At 35.1% G+C, this 20,280-nt stretch overlaps 2 protein-coding genes across 3 annotated transcripts in view; one reads left to right on the plus strand and one right to left on the minus strand.

Annotated features, from left to right (window-relative positions):
• Nucleotides 1–20,280, plus strand: part of LOC129570595 (rho GTPase-activating protein Graf) — a 127,215-nt gene that overhangs the window by 31,130 nt on the left and 75,805 nt on the right. The window lies entirely within an intron of this gene.
• Nucleotides 14,188–16,167, minus strand: LOC129570597 (uncharacterized). The gene is made up of 2 exons (XM_055450268.1): nucleotides 15,984–16,167; nucleotides 14,188–15,827 (listed from the first exon to the last, which is right to left on the minus strand). The coding sequence occupies exons 1-2, from the start codon at nucleotides 16,071–16,073 to the stop codon at nucleotides 14,280–14,282; spliced, it is 1,638 nt and encodes a 545-aa protein (XP_055306243.1). The 5' UTR covers nucleotides 16,074–16,167; the 3' UTR covers nucleotides 14,188–14,279.

Genomic DNA, 20,280 nt, shown 5'->3' on the forward strand with positions numbered 1-20,280 from the left:
ATTTTCAATATTTCATTGATATATGTATTATGTGTTATTTAACGTACAAAATAGTTCGAAAACATCTTGGAAAATGGAATATTTTATGAGATATTTCTAAGTAATAAAATCGTTTCAATATTGCATTGATATACGTATTATGTGTTGTTAAACGATAATAAATAATTCGAAAACTATTTAAAAAAAGGAACTTTTCATAAGATATTTTTTTTTCATTCGAATGTCGTCGTCATCGGCGAAATTGGGAAGAATGAAATCTTCTTGAAAATTTGTTCAAATTTAAAAGATTGGGCCCGAAAAGCCATATCGCTTGTTTGACTGCTCTTTATTTCGCAATAATTGTTCTGTTTACTCTTAAAAACTGTTTGTATTTATCAACTGTTTGGATCGTCATTGTTTTTTTTCTCTTTTATCTTTCTCTCTTCACGGATCCGATGTGTAAAAATCGGTGTTTGGTCTTCATTATACTCAGAACAGGAGAGTGAATACACAAAAAAAATTTGGGGGGGGGGCGGAAATTTCTGGTAAGTAAACAAAAAAGTGATCACGTAGAAACCAGCCAAAAATGGCCATTTTCGCTTTGGGGGGAGGCTAAAACACGAAAACCCCCCCCTCGCGCATGTATGCCGGCCGTGCATCGCTGTCGATTCGCAAAAGAGAGCGTGTTTATGTGTGTGTGCTATCATTTGCATATGACTTTGTTGATTTTATGGCCATTTTTCGATGGAAAATTTATGATCATTTGCGTGTTGGAGCGGAGAGAAAGAGCCGCACGGGGCGCGTTCATTTGAATTGCAAAATTTATGAGCCGGTAGCCCAATAATCGTAAGCAACTTTCTTATCGCATCGAAACGCGCCATTGCACTTGTCGCACGGACACACACTCAACCGATTATCATCTGAACTGCGGCAAACAAAAACTGATAAAAATGAAAGAATTATTATCGGGACACGAAGACGAATAGAAAAAAAATGCATGGACAAATTTAGAGCGTCATTTTTATAACGCGAACGCGCACAGCATTCAAACATACGGTTGCACAAATCCAATCAATTGGACATTATGAGCAATTTCCGTTTGTTCGAGATATTGAAAGAAAGTGCCATTAAAAAAAAAATCAGTGTAATTCAAGCTGAATGAAAACTGACTTCAATTGAAGCATGAAAAAAAAAACACACACAAATCCAGCTGACAATCTATAATTTCTTCAATCATATAATCGGCCCATGGGATATTTCACCATTTTCCAATAGAAAATCACCGTTATTTTCTCTAATCGACCGCAAAACCAATTACCCGCCGATGCATTTATCGATTTCGATCTAATTAATAACGCGAGAGAGAACGCGCGCCAGCAATGGATGAAAAAAAAGCAGCACCAAATGCACCACACAGTGCTGCTGCTGCTGCTGCTGTTGGTGTAATTAGTTTTTGCAATGATTTGGCCAAAGGGAGAGCAATAATAATAAGTGTATCACGATTCCGACGTGCAACGGAATTACAGCGGCTGCAACTGCTGTTGCTGCAATGACGGCAACAATTATTGCAATATTGATCAATTTTCGAGCCACCGGTGGCCAGTTTGTTTCGTGTCTTATTTTTTTTCTCTTCACTCTTCACGGGCCAACAAGAAAAAAAAATTATGAATTCAGTGAAACGGTTTTAAGCCGGTTTTCCGTCACAACGAAAACTAATTGCACATATTTTCCAAAGAAATTTCAGTTTCAATGCACGACACAACATCACACTGTCTCAGTATATACAGCAATTATACACATGCCATCCAAACGGACATGCATTTTTATGCATTATTCAACGAGATTTAGCAGCGACAAAGAGAACATTACACAGAAAACGATCAACTGCCGCCTGGTTCCACTTTCCATATGGTTCGATCGTTTACTAATTATCACATATATATATACCCAATTTAGATGCAGAGAAAAATTCCCAATTAAATCGTAACAGTATCACGAGCTTAATCAAGAGACAAGAGCACCTTTTTTTCTAAGGATTTGCACAACTGGTTCTCTTGCTTACCTCTTTTTAGCTTCTGACGATGAATGGATTTTCGACTTGTTTTCGATGTTTTTCTAGTTTCTTTTTTTCGTTTTTACTCAATTTTTTTTCGTTTTTTGTCATTTTTTCCCCATTTTTTTTTTCTATTTTGCCGGTTGTTTTTAATGTTATTTATTTGCTAATTTCTCATTTTTTTCGATTTCTTTAACTTTTCCTATAATTTTGTGCGATTTATGCATTTTTTCCCCATTCATGCAATAGTTCAGTGATCTCAATTCAAACAACATAATTTTGTACTTAAATTTATGCAAATTTTGAAGCAAAAATTGATTTTTCCCGATTTTGAAACAAAAAATTGTACTTTTTCCTTGATTCTTTCGATTTGTTTACGATAATTTTGTCATTCTTCTTAATTTTTGCATCCAATTCATTCATTTTCGAACAATTTGTGTTCAATTCATTTAATTTGCAACAATTTCATTTCATTCTCATGAACCGAATATCCAAAGCAGTGCGGTATTGATCATTTTCTGCTTGTTTCTCACAAACGAAACAAAAGTTCATTCAATTTGTGTGTGTGTGTGTGTGCGATTGCGTGCCGTTTTGATATACATCCGAACAAATTGTCGCTTGTCGTGCACTCCAACTGTGCAAATGTGGCGATCTATTCTTTGATCTATCTGTAAATGTTCAGATGAAAGAGCTCTCTCGCTTTCACGCTCTCTCCCTCTCGGTTGAGTTAGGTGGATAGAGATAGAGAGTGCATGGAACAGAAAAGCACATAACGTTTTCTTTTCCTACGCTAAATATTGTGTCATAGTGATGCACAGATATCCAGCTGAGCTGTGTACCCAGTATCCAAAAACGAACGTTTGCGTTTAAAACTACGCTCATCTGCACACTATTTCCACATTGAAAATGAAGAGGAACGAGAAAAAAAAACGCAACTCTTTTGAAATACACGATCACTAAATAATCGAGACGGTATAATTTATATATAGCAAAAAAAAGAAGAAGAAGAAACAAATGCGGCTTTAGTTGGTTGTGCACCTGAACCGCACCAACCACGTCATTTCATACGTGAGCCCGTCATACAAACTACGTAGCCATGTTTTACAATGTTGCGCGCGAGACAAAAGCAAAACGCCCGTTTTAGACAAATCGTTTTTCATTCCGCTTAGAATATATGAAAATGAGTGTGGCAACGCGCAAAAAAAGAGACACCGAGAGAGCGAGAGAGAGAGAGAGAGAGAGAGCGAATCCAGTTTTTAAGACACAAAAGAACAGGAATAGAAGAGAAAAAATCAGCAGCAACAACATCAAGCAACAGCAAACGATCTAACTTAAAATGCAACAAGTGAATTCACAGAACTGCTGTTTTCCGAGTTCATTTTTTCTCGTGAATAGTTCACGTTTTATTGCGCAATGTGTGTGTGTGTATTTTTTTCTTCTAAGTTTCAATCAAGCGGTAGCTTAGCTGTAACTTGTCTAACGCTAGAAATAGTGAGGTTTTTTTTGTTGTTGCGAAAATTCACTTTTTTCTCCAACAAAAAGCAAAATGTTTTGTAAAACATAGGAAACATTAAGGTTTGTGAAGATCTTCTCATCAGTCTTAATTTCGAAGAATCACCGAAACGTAATTGAAATTCATGTGTGGTTCGTTGAAGCTCCAGCGAGTCTCTCTCTCTCTTCAAGTCCCAATTTCTCAGTTTTTATTTTGATACTATGGCGTGGTAATTGACTACCATCATTTCATATATGTGCAAAATTGTTGATGGAAAAATTTCATCACGATCTCATCGTGCGTTACTGTTGCTGTTGTTGTTGGTGTCATTTAACTCGGAGCGGTGAAATTGGCTGTTGAGGCGGCTGCACGCCGAAGAAGTTATCGGTTTCATGTGTGTGCCTCGATTTCCGAGACTTTTGCTTTCCGAGCACAGCAGACATGTCCGGGCGAGTCATTTGGATCCAACAATAGATCTTTTTCAACCGCATTTACTTTCAAAGTGCATTATTCCACATATGCCATCATACGTCTTCGCTTTTTTTTGCCACACAAATCTGCCTTCGACGTGAATAATATTTTAATTGCGTGGATTTTTTCTCTCTTCGTTCGTTTGTTTTCGTCCAATTTTCCATATATGTGTGGTTTGCGTGTTGCTCGACGTGACGATATGCCACAGTGAAACTCAACTTCTTAGCCCGTTTTTATTTACGCAGTTGATGTTTTTAGTCGCACACATTGTTCTCAATTGTTTAACGCCAACGACATCACTCGAAATTAAATCAGACGAAAGAAAGTTTTATAAATTTCATTCTTTCACGCATAATGCGGTTTTTCATTTCGCTCAGCCCAGTGCTCAGTGTTTTGACATGTTCCAGCGAACTCTATCAACGTAGACACTTTTCTAAATGGCAAACCAAAACATATCATGTGACCGAATTACCGATGAAAACAATTATTTACACGCGACACTCTTTATGAATAACAAACATGAACAATTCATTCAAATAAACACTATACCTTTGCGTAAGCAAACTCTTTTCCATTTGAAGAATTATTTATTCATTCATTTCGATTGCAATCAACAACAAACTAACGCTGATTTTTATCAAACGTACATGGCTCTTTTCTTCTATCGTTTGTTGCGCTGTTTTAACATACAATTAAATAGGTTTTATCGTAAATTCGATTGAATACGCCGTAATTTTCTCGCATTTTCATGAAAGACGCGTTTTCATACGGTTTTTTTTTTGAAATGCTCATGTTTTTGACGCAACAATTAAATTAGACTTGAATATTAATAGATTATGCTTGGAATTTCTTTTAGACGTGTTCAGCCTAAACAGCTTAGATTTAGGTTGATATGAATATTAAATAATAATAGTAACAAACGTAGTTGAATTACAATTATTTCAACTCAATTGAATTGAATTCTTTTTTTACATTCAATTGAATTGAATCTTTTTATCCATTTCTCTGGTGCAAATTTGCTGCATTCATATACCTTGAATTGGAGTTGAATCAAGCTTATTTTGCACAAACTTGCTGGGCTCGATTTTGAGATGTCTTGGTTCATTCGTATGATTTCAGACCAAATGTATGGATATTTGTCCAGGTTTTGTTTTTTTCTTTTGACTGTCTGAAATTTGGAACATTTTTTGCAATTTTAAACCATTGATGGCTTTTCCTTCTCTTTTCTCCCTCTTATCCTCTTCTCCTCTCCTTCTTTCCCTTTCTCCTTCCTTCTCTTCTTGTCTCCTTCTCACCTCCTCTGCCCCTCTTTTTCTCTCATCCAGGACGAGTCATCCTCCTTTTTCAACTCACGGCTCCATTTCTTCGAGAGCCAATTGTTTTCGGCCAATAGTTGGATCCCTCGAGTTGGTACTGGAGGTGGAATGTCACAAATGGTCAAATAAACCGACTCTTCTGCTAGTTTGTTGAATTTTCGGAAAACAGACGTATGTGATGACATTTGATTTATTGGTCTAGTATATTTGCTGATTGTATGTTGACAATGTAACGGACATAATTGCTTTTTCAATTAATTTCGTTTGCCTTTCTGTTATACACAAACAATTTTGCAAAAAGATCAAAAACCAGCCGAAATATTCGAAATACGGAAATGGCGCCGAAAATAAATTAATTAACAATTGGATTAGATTGAAAAAATTCCTTATTTAGCTTTAATTAAGGATTATAGAGAACACAAATCAAATGCGACTCTGCAACAGTACGACGCAATTTGGCATTGTAACACTTTGGTAATGTGACTCAGCCACAGTGATTAAAACGATTCAATTAGCAACATTTTACGATTCAATATACAATTTTGCGCCGCTAAATTAGAAGTGTGTCTTTCATGTAGCGAATGAAGTTTTGTCATGCAAAAATTGGTAGAAATGCAAACATGTGTTTTAAGATTGCTGAGCATCACAGCATTTCGTAAGGTACGGATTTATCCGAGCATATCGACGACGCATACTGTATAATACAGTGGCGTGTGTTGCTACGTGCAGGCGCAACGACTCGACCGAAGTGTGTTCAGTTGATGTGGCTGCACGCAGCAACAACATACACATTCCGGTCGAGTCGTTGCGGCTGCGCGTAGCAACGCACGCCACTGTATCCGTCGTCGATATGCTCGGATATATCCGTGCCTAACGAAATGCTGAGATGCTCAGCAATCTTAAAACACATGTTTGTAGAAATGAAAGAAAATTAATAAAAATCGTTAAAAAAAAGAACAACAAAAATTGAAATGCTTCGATTCTTTTTTCGTATTTAAAGTTTATCGGAATTTAATTAGGAACATGATTGAATTGAATTTTCACAAATGAATGGGACGAAAATGTGACATTAGGCAAAATATAAGCACTGAAGAAATAAACAGAATGATTCTTATTAGACATTGATGGTTCCACTGGTGGTTTCGCTTTTATTTTATGTTATTATCATCCGATTTGTACATGTTTTTCGGAACTAATTGAAGAATTGTTCAACAAAAGGAAATGCTTTTCATTCAATTTTCAATTTATTTGGTAAATAAGTGCATCGAAACTAGCGATACGCCACAAGCAATTCTTAATTTCGAAGAAATGCAACAATACTATTTCTTCACCTATAACTCGCAATAACATTCACATTTATCTGAATTGCAACAGGTAAATTTGATTGAATCTACAGATTTGTTCCTTGGTGGCAATGGTGGTGGAATATCACCGATCGCTAAGTATCCATATTCATCGTTGTCAATGTTTGTGGAAATGGTTGCTTGCGAGGTTGCTGGTGATTGTTTGTATGTATTGCGTCGCCGAACAAGTTCGGTAATTGATGCATGTTGGCTGGCAATGGATCTGAAAGAGAAAATAAAATCCAAATTTAAAGCCAATAAATTGAGATTGTTATTCTTCAGCGGCTTCATGCAGTGCATGAATCATGCACAACCTAAGTGTTTCAAGTATTTAAAAGTGTTTTATGCACAAACCTAAATCGATCAATTCCTTCCGGATGCTTTGGAATGGGTGATGAGACAGTTCCACTGATTGAAGCTGGAATAGGTGATGAAGCTTGTTTTGGTCGTTTTTTATAGCCACGAATCGGCTTCGGAAATAGTTTGGCCAGTAGAACCGAGATAAAAATGCCAACGAAGGGCATAAAAGCGGCTATCAGGACTAGAATACTGATACAAGTAGCTTTAGATTCCACCATGATCCATGCATCCAAGATTTCTTCACTATGTTTCATGAAAAATGGTATACATTCCAATGGAGTAATTGAATTATGCCTTGGTACTATCCTACACAACCGATACATTCGATGCGGCTGCAAATTAGCTTCAATTTTTCTCACTTTATTGCCCTTGGAATTGCCGACACATTTTAAAATTATATTTTCACTTTGGTCGTATCCAAAGTAGAAGAAATCCCTGGTCAAATGCGCGGTAAAAAGTATCAATTTGCCATTTTTGATGCGAACCGATGGAAATCGAATGTTTATCGGTGTACTTAACCGCACACTTTTCTTCACATTTATTGCTCCACAGTGAATGGTGACCGCGCCCATAGGTGGGATAATTTCCGTCGGAGCCGGTGTCGGTGCACTGCAGAACGACGGTAAAAGAGATATCTTTTTACCGGCATATTTAGCTGGCGATTCACAAATGGCTTGTTTCAATTCATCACTGTGCGAATATTGCATGAATTTGCGAAGATACTCTAGTGTACAGTCGCAGTGCCATGGATTCGAATCAAGTTTGATGGCAACCATTTGTCCATGTGACACACTGAAAATGTTGTCTGGCAACTTTTTCAATCGATTCCCGACCAAACTAAGTAATTTCAATCGTCTTAAGACAAAATCAAATGAATATTCGCCAATGGATTCGATTTGATCCCAAACCAACAACAGTTCATTGATATTCGTTAGTCCACTAAACGTTGATACTGAGATTGTTCGCCTCAGATTACAACGCAAAATTTTTACTCGCTTCAAATTCGGAAGGTTTATGCTTCCGAACAGATTATCGACCGATAATTGTTGAGTGTGTGTGGAGATGACACAATTTTCCATTGCAAACCATTTAAGCGCTTGAAGTGGTACGAATATTTCTGGCCCGAATCCAATCACTTGGATTTCTCTTAGAGTGAGTTTCTTTAAATTACCCAAACCATTGAAGGCTCCATATTCAAAACCGATAATACGAGACTGAATTACTAATTCATCTAGATATTTAAAATGTATCGAATTGAAGGCGTCTCGTTCTATTTTTGATGCAATTAAATCATCCAAATGTAGGTATTTCAGGATGACTTGCACAATAAACCAATTTTTGGAGATGTTCGGCATTCCTGACTTATTAAAAGGATCATCAAATTTGATTTTCTTTAAGAATAAATTGATTGATGGTCGATATTTTGGGAATCTCTGTAATTATTCATTGAAAGAAGTCGTTTTATGTTCAAATTAGTGAGCTTTTGAATATTTAACTTGGTTTATTACATTCGGGCTTGGTAAGACCAGATTTAAAAAATCATCACCTTATTTAAAATCCGTTCTAGATTTTGATTCATTTCATCCACAGAGGTTGAGCTGCACACAAATCCAGCCTTTCGAAATGTTTTCAAAATCATGCAGCTATCTTCAGTGCGATTTTTTTCTGACACTGTCAAATGAAACAGTGACAAAATGAATACTGGATATAATTTGAATATGAAGTTTCCCATTTTGTTCCAACATCTGTTCTCCACCACTTCGTATACTAAACTGGTTGAAACTATGGCAATTTGGCGAATTTGTAACGGCGGCTCTTTTGAACTAATTCAATACACTTTTGTTCAATCATTTTTTCTAATTTCCGAAATTGAATTCCGATCATGATTTTAATAAAAAAAAACAAAATTTCGCTTAAAAATCAATAACACTTCGTATGGCGAAGGTATCTAACTTGAAAAGCGGTATTAGAAATAGAATGCTATTTTGAACGTTGATTAAAGCAAAGATGATATTCCACAGTAAATGAAATTGAAATTGGATTTTTTCGGTTTATTGATTTGGCTAAATAAATTTCATTATTGGGGCTTACTCTCCGACTGAACGCATCTATTCCCATTTAAAACTTGATTTAATTTTTTTTGCGCGGATTTTGAAAACAATGTAAAATGAATGAATCCGTTCAGTCTTATGCACTATGTATTTTAACGTTGGTCGTTTGACTCACTTAATTCATTTCGAATATTCAGTTTCTTTCGAATGAATTATATTAAAGAAAAGCTCGTCAAATTAGCTTTAGTTGATGAACAAACATCAAGTTCCTAATTTCAATTTTGATCATTTTTTTATGAATAAAAAACCATTTTTTGAATACTCTAATTTAAAATTTATTTTCTTTTTCTTTTACAGGTAAGTTGATCAATGGTTATCCTATTTGACCCCATAATCGAGACATCTGGTGATTTATTCGGCAATTTCAGCTGTTTCAAAGTTTATTAAGTATTTTCATTGATTTATTAGACAAATTCAAATGTTCCAGTGTTGATTGTTGCATTTAAAAGAAAACCACAAGTAAATAGAAGAATATTAAACCATACAATTGCAATACCGAAATCAAAAGCTCAGTCGAACTGTTTTCCTGATAACAATTGGTGTAATTTCGATTATTTGGAATGTTTACTGTTGGAAAATGTGTCGTTAATTCAGTATTAGCCTGAATGCTGACATTTTGTTCGATAATTTCTCCAATTTCTTCAGTTATGAAAATGAATGAAAACATTTGTGTTTGATTTTGGTGCTGCTGCTCACCGTTTTCACCACACAATAGTTCCAATGAAGACAGCATACGCCATTGATATTCTCGTGGACTTTCGCTCCGAATTTGACTAAATTGCGTATGAGATCCACTCTTGACAAGTTTTCGTAGTCCGTCTAACTGACAGTCACAATGCCATGGATTTAAATAAAGATAAATTTCAACCAGCCTGTTACGTGCTTCCGCAAATAAACTCGCTTGTACTGAAATTAATTTGTTATCACTCAAATCTAGCACGTTCAAAATTTTGAGAACTAAATCAAAGGATCCATCCTCAATAAATGCAATGTCGTCATTCAATAGGCGCAATTCAACGATATCCAGAAGACCCGAAAATGTTGACTTGGTGATTTTTCCTAATTTGCATCTCGCAATTTTTACCTCTTTAAGATACTCAACTGTTCCAAAGAGATTGTTCACCTGTACGAATTGCCTGTCATCACAATTTTCCATTTCAAACGTGTTCAATGCTTGAATTGGCTTGAAAAACTATGGTGTGAATGTTAAAAGTTGGAAATTTTCCAGAACAAGTTGTTGCAACTTGTCCAACCCATTGAATGCACCAGCATCAAGTACTCCAATCCGAGTTTGAATTATTAAATTTTGCAAATTTTTGAATTGAAACTTATTAAATGCGTCTGCTTTGATTGTAAATATATTCAATTCTTTCATACGAAGATATTTCACCGATACTGGCACGGTAAACCAATCCTTTGCCATGAATGGAATTTCATACGAACCGACCGGATTAACGAAATTGACTTTCCAAAGTACCAATTGGATGTGCTCCATGGGTGGTGCCTGAAAAATGCATCGAAATTATTAGTTGAACTCAAACTTAGGGAAGTAAAAAGTGTGTGTTCAAGTTTAAGAAAAGAAAACAAATTTTTTGTTAATTTTTTTTAAACACATTTTGTTCAATGTTCAACTTTGTTCACAGAAAATGGGAAAATCGGTTAAGTTTCATCTTACTTTGCCAGCCATGGATCATTTCAAATACATTTGTAGAACCGCATTTATGCCGAGAATCTGGAGACTTTTTCAAAATTGAACATACATCATCAGCATTTGTTAATTAATCATATTCATTTAAATGAAATAGAAATAAAATCCACAGAAATCTCAATATGAGACTGATTTTTCTCATTCTTCAATGTTTGTGTCCTAGTTTGTGTCACCTGTGCTCTAGCTCAACTGATCGCAATAATGAAAGTTTGCCCGCTTTTTAGTATTGGGCGGTATTTTTGAATTAATCGATTGATCTTTATCTTGAAAAAAAGCTTTAATTGTTAATTAATAAGCTTTTTTCTTCCTCTGCTGATAAAAAAAATTCAATATTCAATCGAGCGCAATTGAAATTGCGCGTCAATCAACGTCATTTATTCAGCGAACAATCAAAATCGACACAAATGTTCATAATTTTGAAAAACGAAATTTAACTCCATACTAGTAATTGCTTCGAAAGCGGTGATATCAAAGGAAAACAATGCATAGATTGATTGAGTTGATCGCTTAAAACATCAAAGCCAAGACTCGAACGCATCAATTTAAACGTTTTGACACATTAGCGATTGGCCAGATTACCACCTAATTCTTTTCTATTGATGACACATTTTAGTCATGCAAAAATTTAATTATCCAACAAAGAAAGCTTCGATGGAAGATTTTTCAAAATTTGTATACAACAATGTTAATCTCACTCGTCATTCCAAAGTAAATTCAATTCAGATAACGATTCGTTTATAATGACAACTTATACCTAGCTTCATCCTAGATTGCAATTTAGATCATCATTCTTTCATGAAAGAATTTGATTGAAGCAATAAGTTTTTTTATTTAAATTGTTCTTCAATTTGTAATGTTGTAACAATTGGATTAGTCATTAGATTTGAATAAACAAATTAAAAGCATAGAGAGACACGCAAGCATAGATGAAAAGCATTTTACTCAAACGATGAGTTTTTACGTCGTTCTGGGAATTTTCAACAGCCGTTGAATTGGTCGATGAAAGATTTACCGGAGCAACAGTCTCAAATTCGATGACCAAGGATTCTGTTTGTTCTTTGATCACTTCAGTTGTATTGGTCGTTGAAGAATTTGTTTTCTCAGTTTTTACTGTGCCTTTGATCGTTTGTTCGAATTCAATTTTGGGATTCCGATTTCCCTCTCCTACTGGATCATGATCACTCGACAAATCATCACTTTTGTCTATTTGATCTGTTTCTAGATCATTTGCTTCTTCTTTTAAGCCTTCTTCAGGGTTTTCATTGTTGATTTCAACTTTGACATCGTTCATAGCATCGTTTTTGGCTTCATTCTTACCATTTTTTGGGAGTTCATTGTCGATATCTCCCCTTATCTCTTCATCCATGGCTGGCAAACATATGTTGGTTGAAATTTGCTCAAAATTTCCATTCTCTATCGTATCATCGCATCGTGATGGTAGAGTGGACAGTTTTTTCCCATAAAATTTCTCTGGAGATGCACAATGAATGTCCGTAAGCTGTACATGTGGTAGATTACTTGCAAAATTCCAAAATCTTTCTAGCATACAATCGCAATGCCATGGATTACCAGTGAGATTGACTGTAAGAACTTTTAATCGTCCCGTTTTGAATAGACCAATCGGTAGAGAGGTCAAATCGTTATTGCTTATATCGGCCAATTCCAATGTTTCCAAACTAATATCGAATGAGCCATCTTCAATTTGGGTAATATGGTCATTGGACAAATGAATTTCAATTAATTTTTGAAGGCCGGAAAATGTTGATGCAGTGATTGTGTCCTTCAGTACACAATTCTGAATGTGTACTTTGGTCAAATGCAACATTTCAACTGATTTGAACAGATTGTCAATCCATAAATTTTGACGGCAATCAAGTAATGTAAATGCTTCCAATGATGGCATCGCACGAAATGTATCGTCTTCAAATTTATCCAAATACGCACTTTGAATTACAAGTAATTTCAATCTACTCAATCCACTGAAAATGTCACCGGATACACGCTTAATTCGCATATTGGATATTTTTAATGCAAGCAAATTTTTGAATTTCCACGTGTCGAAAGCATTCTTTTCGATTGCCGTCACAGATAATTCATCCAAAATAAGATTTTCTACAACACAATTCACTTTAAACCAATTCGGTCTTAACGTTTTGTCATTCGGGAAATTGATTTTGAACAATTTCAGGCTGATTCGATCTCTTGCTGCGACTTGCTTCTAAAAAGTTTCGGAATGAATGTTGAAATTTTATGAATTTATCTAAAAAAAAAAAAATCAATCCAAATTACCTAACTGTTAAAAAAAAACTTACATAGATCAACAGTTGAAGCAAATCGTCACTCATCACGTCAACGTTTTTGTTCGAACAACTGAAGTTATAGCCGTCGTACATGCTTTGAATGTCACAACTTTGCAACGAGTTTGCGTTGTAGTTTTGATGGAAAAGAGCAAGAAAAATTAATAAGATATTGATACGGATGAGCCTGTGAACAGAATTTGCCATTTTTTTTTCGACCAAATTGCGATGAAAGTGGAACTGAACTGAATTGAAAATTGATTTCACACATCACTTTCATCGAGAAAAAAAACTTTATGGAAATGAAAAAAAAAAAATGATTAAGCCGGTGCATTGAAACGGATTATTCGACTAAATTGGAGTTGTTGCTTTAGTTGAAAAATATTACAAATGTGTAAGAATTCGTTAATTAAAGAATTTTCATTTGTTCAAATTAATTAATTAACGAATAACTGTTTTTTTTGTTATTTTCATTATTTCAATCATGGTCCTTTATTTGAAAGAATTTGAAAATTTTCCATAACAAAGCAAATAATGTGCAGGAATTGTGTTCATAAAGGGTGTTCCTAAGAGAATTGAATCCCTAATCGAAAATGCAATTGATTAAATGTAATTAAAAAACATTTTTATTTAAAAAAAGACCAAAACATGAATTTTGATCACAACAAATGGCATATTTAGCTTTCGATTAAATAGTTTTCTGATGAAATCTTTTGAATTGTGATATTAAATTTCCTTTATTGAAAGAATTTGAGCAAGTACATAAGTAATCAAAATATTTCATAACTAATTGAATTTTTCCCTTTTTTCTAGGTAAGTCCCACGTCAATTTTTCTACTAAAGACCGGTGTTTGGTTTGTATATTTCGATTTCCAACTAATTTATTGTCTTTCTCTCGATTTTCAATCCAATTGATCACTCATTAGACAAGAATAGAAGGATATTTTGTCCATTGATTGTTTTAATCAAAGAAAACATTTTTTTTTAATAAAATGTGTGGCTTTCCCTAAACAAAATGAAAATTGAACTCAATTTTAAAATATTAATGTTTTCGTATACAAAATGAAGAATTCAATTGAGAAAAAAAAAAACCCGATTCCCACCAAAATTTATTGGGTCACACTCGCTGTTTTTGCCTTTTTAACTCGTTCATTTGATAAAACATTTAACTGCATCTTCGGCATTGGCCAAAAGAATGACGATCCAAATGCCTGCTGCGCAAGCAAGAATTGCACTCGAAATAGCAAAAATGATCATTTTATTCATTTCCATCAAGATCCATGTATCATTCGAAAGTGGTTCATTCTTTGCCTCGGAATAAAATGTCAAGCAATCGGATGGAAAGTTTGAAGTGAAAAGTCGTTTAATCCAGCAGAAACGGTACATATGATTAGGTTTCAATGTCATTCCAAGTTTAGTTTTCAGCAGTGAGGGTTTTCGTTCAACATTTTTTACAAAGCATTTAGCGGACTTTTTAAAGTTATCCTTGTTACCACTTTGTAATTTCACATCGCTCAAACTACTGTTGTCCAGAGAATTTAACTCAAAAACCACAAAACTTGAATCATAGTTATCAAATTCCACATCGACGATCAATTGTCCATTTTCATTGCGAACAGTCAAACGTCTGTTTCGATCGAATTTGGTCAAAATTGCCTCATGTCTGCTTCGAAACTTGTTGAATGGATGATAAAATGTGGTGTTGAAGCATTTTATTCCAAAGTGTCCCTTCGAAACGGCTGATGAATTTAGAGTAAGCTCCACATTTGATGTTTGCTGTTGCAAGTTTAGCCATGGTGATAAGTGATAGTTGGAAGATACGTGTAAAGTCTCTGCTCCAAAAGGATGAGAATACAAAGGATATGTCTCATCTTCAAACGGGGTGTATTTGCAAATTGGACCAAGTTTGTTCAAAAAGCGGAAAGCTTTGTTGGGTGGACTTAGGCATTTGATGAGGCTTAATTTCACATTATTTGTTTTATCGTTGATGAATCTTCGTAGTGGTTCGATGTCGCAATCACAATGCCATGGATTTTTATCGAGATCAATTATGGCTTCACCCTGTGAATGTCTGAATATGTTCCGTGGCAAAGTCTTCAATTTATTTACTCGCAGATCAATCAATTTTCTAGTGGCTGTCGCCAAAATGATGTCAAACGAATGCGGTCCAATTTCGGTGATTTGATTTTCGTGCAGCAAAAGCTCAGTAACATTACGCAGACTCGAAAATGTCGATGATGTTATTGTGTCGTTCAAATTGCATTTCGAAATCTCCACCACATTCAAATGGAACATTTGGACCGTTCCTCCGAAGAAATTATCCAGACTTACTATATGATCGCCACAATGTTCAAACAAAACCTTTTGCAAGTTTAGCATCGGAGCGAATACATTGGCTTGGATAGTGTGTAGTTCCAAATGGGTCAAGAAAATTTCTTTTAAATTCATCAATCCAAGGAATGAATTTTCATACAGAATCCCTATCGGAGTGTTTTTAATGCTTAATGATTCCAATTCGGTGAAATGATCTGAATTAAATGCACCCTCCTGGATGCTTCGAATATTTAATTCATAAAGGCTCAAATAATTCACCGTCATATTTACGGTTAACCATTTTCGTGGCAAACGATCACTGATCGATGTTGGAAACGAAATTATTGATAGTGACATTCCCACGGAATCGGTTGGCGCTTGATTCTAAAGAAAAATGAGTCGATTTTAATGGTGGGAAAAAATGGAAAAAGAGTAATTGATATTCGATGAAATTAATTTTTGATCAACAAATAGAATTAAACAAAAATAAACAAGAAGAATCAAAAAATCAATCATGAATAGTCAATTGCCGTAACTTACATCTCTGATGACAAAATCCAACATTGAGTTAATTTCGCCTGACTTCACGTTGCGACAGCTAAACATTTGTCTTTCCATTTGTCTTTCCATTTGGAATACTCGAGAAGTTTTGCAATTTCCATGCACACTTATCAAATAATTCCACAGAAATAGGAATAGAACGGTTATGAATTTGGATGTTCGTTTTATTTTTACCATTTTTTTTTTGTTGACGGCTCTAATTCTTTGACTGAATTGAATGTAAAGGGAGACGCTTCACTTGTTTTATGCAGAAAATTTGCTTTTAATTTAGTTTCTCTTTGAATTTTCCGACCAATTTGGCTAAAAATGTTTTTTATGTGTTTATTATTGGATTTTTTTTAATGAAATAGTCAATATTTTCATTAAAATAATTGCGCATGGTTTCACATAAGCCGACAATTAGAAAGGATAAATCAAAATGGCGAAGTTTATTGATGAAAATAATTTGATATGATTCAATCATTTCAAATTGTGCGGCAAATTCAAAGGACAAAAAATTAGAATCATTAACAGAATTTCTTTTCCTCATACGTACGGCAAATTATTTGATTTTTTCCAGAGCCTGTTTTCGGAGCGGGATCTTCCTCTTCTTCTTATTGTGAAATTCAATATTTCTATGTGACTTCTAAAAGGGAGGAAGATCCCGAAAAAACCGGCTCTGATTTTTTTCATCAATGGACATTGAAGTAATGCAAAAAAAGCCAATTATACACAGTTTTCAAAAACCTTTATTCATATGAATTTCCAAACACAATTGATACTCATGACATTTTTCAATTTATTTTCAATGAAATTGCACAATCACTTGATAAAGTCACGGAAAGTCATTGAACTTTATCAAGTGATTGTTTTTTTTTTCTTCGAAATGTAGGTTATTCTTTGTCGCAAATTGATTGGGTAGATTGATGAATAATGGAAATTTTGATGGATAAAGTCCGTGTCTTTTCCAGGGTGAACCATCATTCAGAACTTTTGTTGCGTTGACCAGAACATTAGCTGAACTCACAATATTTCGGTTCTGTTTCTAAACATTTCGGTGTATTGTTCCTAGGTGGTAAAGGTGGTGGCACATCCATGACTGATACATAATCAGAAGCTTTATTTTTATCAAAATTATCAAAAGCCGCCGTATGCAAAGACATTTGAACCGTTGGTCGATTGTAACGTCGGGATGAAAATCGTCGGCGAAGTGGAACTTCGGAGAGTCTGGAAAAAAATGAACAGTTTTTTTTTTCATCATACAACAGTTGCTCAATGGGCTTAGTTGAAATTTTAGTAATTTCTTGAGCAAAATTGTTCGAACTTTCATGAAACCACCTATGATCACAGGTGTGTATACGATTACTATCGTTAAAGTTGGAACTGAAGCCATTTCATTTGAAATAAATTTGTAGAAAAGAAGAAAAAGTGAAAACGAACCTGAACCGTTGAACTGCTTCCAATTCCTTTGGTGTCAAGAAAGAGTCGATAGTCTGGATTGGTCTTCGTCCACGGATTTGCTTTGGGAACACTTTAGCCAGACCGCAAGCGGTCGCAATACCGATGAGAGGTGCCAAAATTGCTGATAGAACTGTGATCGTAATCCAAGTTGGTTTATGTTCGATTTTGAGCCAAAAATCGACATCATTCACGTTGCGAATTGAATGAAATGTCATGCAATTCAACGGTGCAATCAGACCATTTTCCATCCAACAAAGTTGATATGCTCGATTTGGTTCTAATCCGGATTTGATGATGACCTTATTATCATCGGTGACTTTTCCGTTTTTCCAGCATTTCGAAATAATTTTATCGTTGTTATTTAAGGATTCTTCGAACCCAATCAATGCGAAATGTCTCGGAAAGTATTTGGAATCAACAATCAGTTTGTCATTTCTATAGCGAACCGGATTCACAAAATCAGCCAATGGTTTTGAAATGCGTACCGATTCATTTGTCAATGGAAATAGAATTGGGACATTTGTCAGTTTGCAACTCACAGGTATTCTGTTTGTTCCATTCACCGATTCTTTTCCTTTCTCATTGGTCGAATCGATCGATTGGATTGATTCGATTTCTTTTGACGGTTTCAATTCGATTACCTCAGGTGTTTTATTACATAGCTTTGTGTTCAATGTAGATAAACGCATCGGTGCATGTTCCGGTGGCGATGTGCAGATGATCGGACCGATCTTAAAATTAGTATCGATTGTATTGAGGATTCGTATATATTGACGAAAGTTTTCCATATTACAGTCACAATGCCATGGATTATTGCCGAGGTTAATCGTAGCAACAAATCTAGGTGAATTTGGAAATAAATTCCCCGGCAAAAACTTCAGATCATTTTCTGCTAGTGAAAGAATTTGCAATGTCTTCAATGGAACATTAAAGGATCGTGGTCCAATTTGTTGAATTTGGTTTCTGTCCAAATGCAATTCAATCACATTCCGGAGACCAGAGAATGTGAACTCGGTTATGGTGTCTTTTAAATTACAGAGCTCAATTTTCACCTTTTGCAAATGGTACAAAACCGATGACCCGAAGAGATTGTCGACTGTAATTTTCTGGTCATCACAATGTATAATTGTTACAATTTCCAAGTTTGGAAGCGGTTCGAATATATTTTCGCCAATTGAACGAATTCCCACCTGAAGCAGAGTTAATACCTTTAAATTTGTCAATCCATTGAACATGCCTTCCAACAAACTCATAATCGGCATTCGAATAAGTTCCAATGTCTCCAAACTCGTAAATTGCTTGGTGTTGAATGCATCTCTTTCGATTGCGTAAACCTCCATTTCGCGCATATACAGACGCTTCACTTCGATATTAACTTTGAAGAAGGATTTTGGAAGGACAGATGCTTTAAAGGTTTCTTTTGGGAAAATTATTTGCACCAGTCTCAAGTTAATGGGTCTCCCACTGAATCTCTCCTGAAATTCAACACGTAATAAAAGTAAAGAAATTTCGTTTCCAGCAAAGCTTGAAATAATTAACGCACCGTTGTCGCGATTTTAGATAAATTCCAAAAGACATCTACCATGGTCATTTTTTCACATTGATACAGTCTCTCTTTTTTCAACATATTGAATTTAATTTTACATGCTTGATCTATAGCACAGATGTGGTACAGAAGGAACAAAATGGATGGAAAAATTAGTTTCAAGTTGGATTTTACCATTTTGACGAACTGAATTCTACCAAATAACTAAGTAAACTGAACGAAAACTGTAGTGGCACGTGTCATTTTGTGGAAATCGGTGTCTTTGAATTTTGATTGAAGTCCAATCAGACTTTGCTTTTCATCATATTTGATTTGGTATTATGCATATGGATGAATTTTACTTATAATAACTTGCTCAATGAATTTCAGTTGCTATGGGCTACGGCCTTTTCTGTAGACTTTCATTGAATTTCATTCAATTTGTTCTACTAATTGGCGTTGGACTTGTGAAAAAGTACATAGTAACAGTATTATACGTAATATAGTCTGTACAGTCAAATTATAATAAGACTATAGCCATTTTGACGCGGCGAAATAGTGTCATTTGATAAAATGGGGGACACGTGGAATATTCTCAATGTTATTGATGTTGTTGTTTTCGTACTATTGTTTCGTTGTTGTTGTTTTTGTCGTCCACGCATGTCAGAGAGCGACTCCTGCGAACCAGCTCCTCAATAAATGAGCGCTCAACTATGAGTGAACTGACTCATTTGGGTTATACGAAAAAATGTCAAAACATTTTCAATTTTTCTTTTCTTTTAGTTGTCAATGTTTTGACATTTCGTTGTAGGCTATGGTGACGTCAACTAAATAAGCCAGCTCCCTCTTAGCTGAACGCTCACGTACAGAGGAGCTGGCTCGCAGGAGGCGCACGTGGACATGCTTGAAGAACGTGGACGAGCGGGATTTGCGTTTGAAATAGTTAGTATTGGCTCATGTCTCCCCGTTTGAAAGTAATTTCTTTCACAATTTTCTCTTTGAAAATGTTTTATGAAAGTTTCGGTTAGTTCAAAACCGAGGGAGTAGACACTAGACACACATACTTATAATCTCGCATTTATTGTATACAGAATACGAAGTGTGAAATTGTAAAGCGCCGTAAGCTCGCGAATTTCATCAAAATATGGTTAGACACAACTATATAGAGACATCCGATCTGAACAAAATTGCAAGGGATATGCATGTTTATACCTGATTATTGTGCGGCTTGTGCTTTGATCATACATTTCAGCCAAATAATTGAGGCTGTGAGAATGAAAATGGCAATACAGGAATAAACATTCTGAAACG

This window comes from Sitodiplosis mosellana, unplaced genomic scaffold (genome assembly GCF_009176505.1).
Source record: "Sitodiplosis mosellana isolate CC-2019 unplaced genomic scaffold, AAFC_SMos_1.0 Smas_scaffold_61, whole genome shotgun sequence".
NCBI lineage: Eukaryota > Metazoa > Arthropoda > Insecta > Diptera > Cecidomyiidae > Sitodiplosis > Sitodiplosis mosellana.